Here is a 4,088-nt window from a genome sequence, read left to right as displayed (position 1 = left end):
TTATTATTATTATTATTAACTAGCAGGTAGAGTCGAGCCATAGTCTGTAGTGGAAATTATTACATCATGATCGCTCTGTGAAATAAACATCAATAAAAGTTGTCCAACCGTAACTGCAGGCGGTCAGAGGTCCGATGTCTTTAAAAAAAAACACTTTTAAGATACGTTATAATAAAGAACTGTTCTGTCTCTGCAGGGCGACGCTGGAGCTCCACTGTTGTGTCGGATGCGTGACGCCTACCTCCTGTTTGGTGTGGTCACATGGGGCAGCATGTGGTGTGACACAGACAAACCGGCCATCTTCTCCAAAGTGTCAGCTTATCACTCATGGATCAGTAAGGTGACTGAAGACATCTGAATGTTTGTGGTAAAAAATAAACTAATTTAACTAGTTTCTTCTCTGAGCATTTTTAACTCTCAAAGTTCACTTATTTTTTTCTGGTGCTTTCAACCACATCTTAATCAGAGTGTGTTTTTTCACACCAAGGATTGTTTTATTTTAAAAAAGTTCCATCAGGTCAGACAACCTTTAGACACTGTCCAAACCAAACCCAGTTGGTATAATCCAGCTTGCAGATGATTCAAAACCAAATATGGCCAAATTAAATGTCAGCAAACACAACCATATTTGGCTCTTCTATAATCGTCTATTTAGACGAAATTTGTGTTTTTCTTTAGAGTCTGAGAAAGTCAAGTAAGGAAACAGCTGGAACTTTTTGGTACTTTTAAGGGGTGTTCATCTGTCCCTTCTAAGATGATCTTGGGCTATGATATGATTAAGGGACAATCTATTACACACCAATAATAAAAAATCAATTGATAGAAATAATTAATTGAAGATAAATTTGTTTTTGACATCAGGAAATCAATGCAGCATACTCAAGAGCTGTGGGATTCATATGAAGGTACAACTGTTTGTCTGAATATAATGAAATCAGAACTCTGTGGTGGAAAATATTGTCAAAGGAAACTTTAGCGGAAATTGTTTTATACCAAATAAAAAACAACTTTTAAACAAAGTTGTAAAGATTGGGGTGTGCATCCGTCCCTTCTAGATACACGGGCTATGATACAATTCAGGGATGACGCATATATCAAATATGGAAATCCAACTGTGAAATTATGCCGATTTAATACAGTATTAACATTTTATTTGCATAATTCTAAAGTTTAAAGAATATTTACCAATTCTATGAAATGTGAGCACTGCTTATCTTCAAATACATATTTTTCAAAATACCATGTGGAAGTCCAACACTTTTTTTCGTTTTATGGGGAAAAAAAACTTAGAAGGGCAACCCATTGGGCCAGGTTTGGATGGCTAAGTTTGTGGCGGTATGTAAAGGTTTTAATATTTTGCATGTTCTGCTTTTGCTAGCTGTATTGCATCCCATAGGTGGTCACCATACCGTCATCAGGGAACTGATTTATATTGCTTACCCACTGGGACCAACTTTTCCTTCTCCTTGTTTATATAGAATCCAAATGTCTTCCAAAACATTTCATAAACATGAAACAGTTGTTTTTTTCCTTCCTCTTTTAAGAAACACCTTCCATACTGTTTGATGTCATCACTGCAAAAATGTACAATCATCCACTTGACATCCATTGTAAAGTTGGAAAAACACCAACAGCTTTATTCCTCAAGTGTCACAAGCAGGTAAAACCCACAAAGTAAATGTGTTTACCAAAAACTCTATTCTAAACATGACATACTAAACTTAAAGTCATACTCAATGAAACACCTACTCATCCATTAGGTTTAGTTTACGGTTGATATTCAAAGGTTATAACTCAAAATGTACATGAAGTAGTATCAGAAAACTAAGGAAAAATAACATAAAAATTTAAGAGGCTAATCCTTTCCTCATACATACTGTTTTAATCAACATTTTACATGGGTTATACACTTTTTTTTTTTTTTTCAAACATCAAATTGAATCTTTATCAGTGGCAGTAAAGTGTCTCTTTAATCTGTCCATTCATGTCACAGTTTGGAAAAATCTGGAGATGTCAGACTTTAAGTTAATTCAACGCATCTTAACACATCATTAGTGTTGGTTTTCTTGTGGGGACAGGCGGCTAAGCACTGGTTTAGGAGGCAGTTCAGTCCTCAGAAAGACAAACCAGAGACAGGACACAGCTGTCTGTCATTTATCAGTGCACAAGTCCATGATGAAACTTCGTTTGAGGCTGGTCAGAGGACTTTCAAACCACAGTGGTATAAAATCAGTTCTGATTGTTCCAGTCCAGTAGGGAGCAGCAGCACTTTCCCTCTCAGCTGTCCTGCAGCAAGTTGTATGATCCTCCATTCACCACCTCATGTTTGTCCTCCGCCTGCAGATTGTAAGTCTGCCGTTATTTTATGTTTAACTTATTATCTCCGTTATGTGTCAGAATAATGACAAAGTCTTAACATGTGAGCTAACATTTAAATTCTAAAATCAAATTTGTATCAAATTTGTGTTTTCTTGAGGGTCTGTTATAATAGAACTACGACTCACTGTGACATTAGATGTTTTGGCCTCGGCTGATTCTGAAGCTGCTTCATAAACCGGGTTGGAGATGCTGCGACTGCAGTCTGCAGGTGGAGCTTCTTCTTCCTCCCCTTCGTCCTCCTTTCAAAGTCACAGAGGCAAAGGTTAGCATGAAGAAATGTGTCTCGTAACTACAAATAATACATTTATTACACCGATATCAAAACGGTATTAAACTAGTTCAGATATATTTAGTTTTATATTCACAGTTGTTCCACTAAAGGTCTAGATGTCTTAAACTAATGCCAACATCAATGCAAATAACTAAACTAAGAAATGTGTTATATTAAGGATTGAACTGAAAGCAGTTGGGGCGCCCGGTTAGCTCAGCTCAGTGGGTAGAGCTGGCGTCCCAGGGTTCGAGTCCGACCTACGGCCCTTTGTTGCGTGTCATCCCCTCTCTATCAATTAAAGGCTATAAAAGGCCCCCGCCCCCCCAAAAAAGCAGTTTGTGTGTACTTAGTTTCACTTATACTGACATTGACAAATGTATGCTACTACATAACAAATATTTTTTTATATCATACTAACTTGAATACGTGTTATACTACTATGGTTTTAACACATTTGTTAGCATAATACAAACAAGACTAAAATTGTATTACTTTTATACTAATAAATCCTAATAAACATCTTGTATTGGACTTACACTAACAAACATGTTATACTGATAGATAAATAATACTAATATGTATAATACCAACAACTGCATTGTAATATTAACAAACAAATGTGTGATACTAACAAGTGAGTTTTTTCACTCTTAAATGGACAGTTTTTACTGACAGTGGAGTTGATCCTTAGGGGAGCAGCAACGTGCTCCGATAAATTCAACCTGACGTCTAAGCTACGTCTCATCTGCACACTGAGGCTGTAATGAAACAAATATTTCCACTCTGACCTTGAAGTAGTGGAACTGGAAGGGTTTGGTGTTGTGGGTGTAGAAGTGGTATCCGACAAAGATGACTCCTGCCACCAGAACTATCAGCACCACCACTCCAACTCCCATCCCCGCCTTATGAGCCACGTGCATCTGAAAAACATGCAGTTTTAGCAGTGAGTCTTTTCTTAAAAGTATATTTAGTAAACGCTGTGTCGTCATGACATCACTCACCTCGTGGCGAGGAGGCGGGGCTTTCAGTGGTCCCTGGAGAACATGTATGAGCCCGTTTGAAGCCAGGATGTCCGACTCAGTGATGAAGCGGTTGTTGATGTAAAAAGACGACTAAAGAGATGAAATATTGTATTAAATGTAGTGTGTACTGTCTGAATTCTTTTAATTGTTGCGTTTTTTATTTTATTTTATTCTCATTTTCTTTATTGTTTGTTTGTTTCTCTTATTTTGTCAAGCACTTTATAAGCTTGTTTAAATAAGTACTATACAAATAGTTATTACTATTATTATTATTATCTATAATAATAAACACAAACAACCAAACTCCAGAAAGGAAAAGATATTTTTACTTATAGAATCATTGTTGCATTTGGGCCTAATTGTTATATATATATACACACACACACACACATACACAGGTGCATCTCAATAAATTA

At 36.5% G+C, this 4,088-nt stretch overlaps 2 protein-coding genes across 2 annotated transcripts in view; one reads left to right on the top strand and one right to left on the bottom strand.

Moving 5' to 3' along the window:
* The window catches only part of ovch1 (ovochymase 1), a 4,021-nt gene extending 3,630 nt beyond the window's left edge, over positions 1-391 (top strand). Inside the window, exon 11 of the mRNA XM_035677661.1 lies at positions 197-391. Within this exon, the coding sequence (XP_035533554.1) occupies positions 197-358 (162 nt within the window). The 3' untranslated portion in view covers positions 359-391. The remainder of the gene's footprint in view (positions 1-196) is intronic.
* A 1,519-nt stretch (positions 392-1,910) lies between these two features.
* stab2 (stabilin 2) overlaps positions 1,911-4,088 on the bottom strand; it is a gene marked incomplete at its 5' end in the record, with an annotated part of 30,491 nt that continues 28,313 nt past the window's right edge. The window contains 4 exon segments of the mRNA XM_035680293.1: positions 1,911-2,337; positions 2,505-2,618; positions 3,439-3,570; positions 3,652-3,762. Coding sequence (XP_035536186.1) covers positions 2,278-2,337; positions 2,505-2,618; positions 3,439-3,570; positions 3,652-3,762 — 417 coding nt within the window.

The sequence above is a fragment of the Morone saxatilis genome, unplaced genomic scaffold (genome assembly GCF_004916995.1).
Source record: "Morone saxatilis isolate NCDOM2014 unplaced genomic scaffold, NCSU_SB_2.0 Contig10, whole genome shotgun sequence".
NCBI classification, from domain to species: domain Eukaryota; kingdom Metazoa; phylum Chordata; class Actinopteri; family Moronidae; genus Morone; species Morone saxatilis.
The sequence above is the reverse complement of the archived record's forward strand: the minus strand, read 5'-3'. Positions and strand labels throughout refer to the sequence as shown.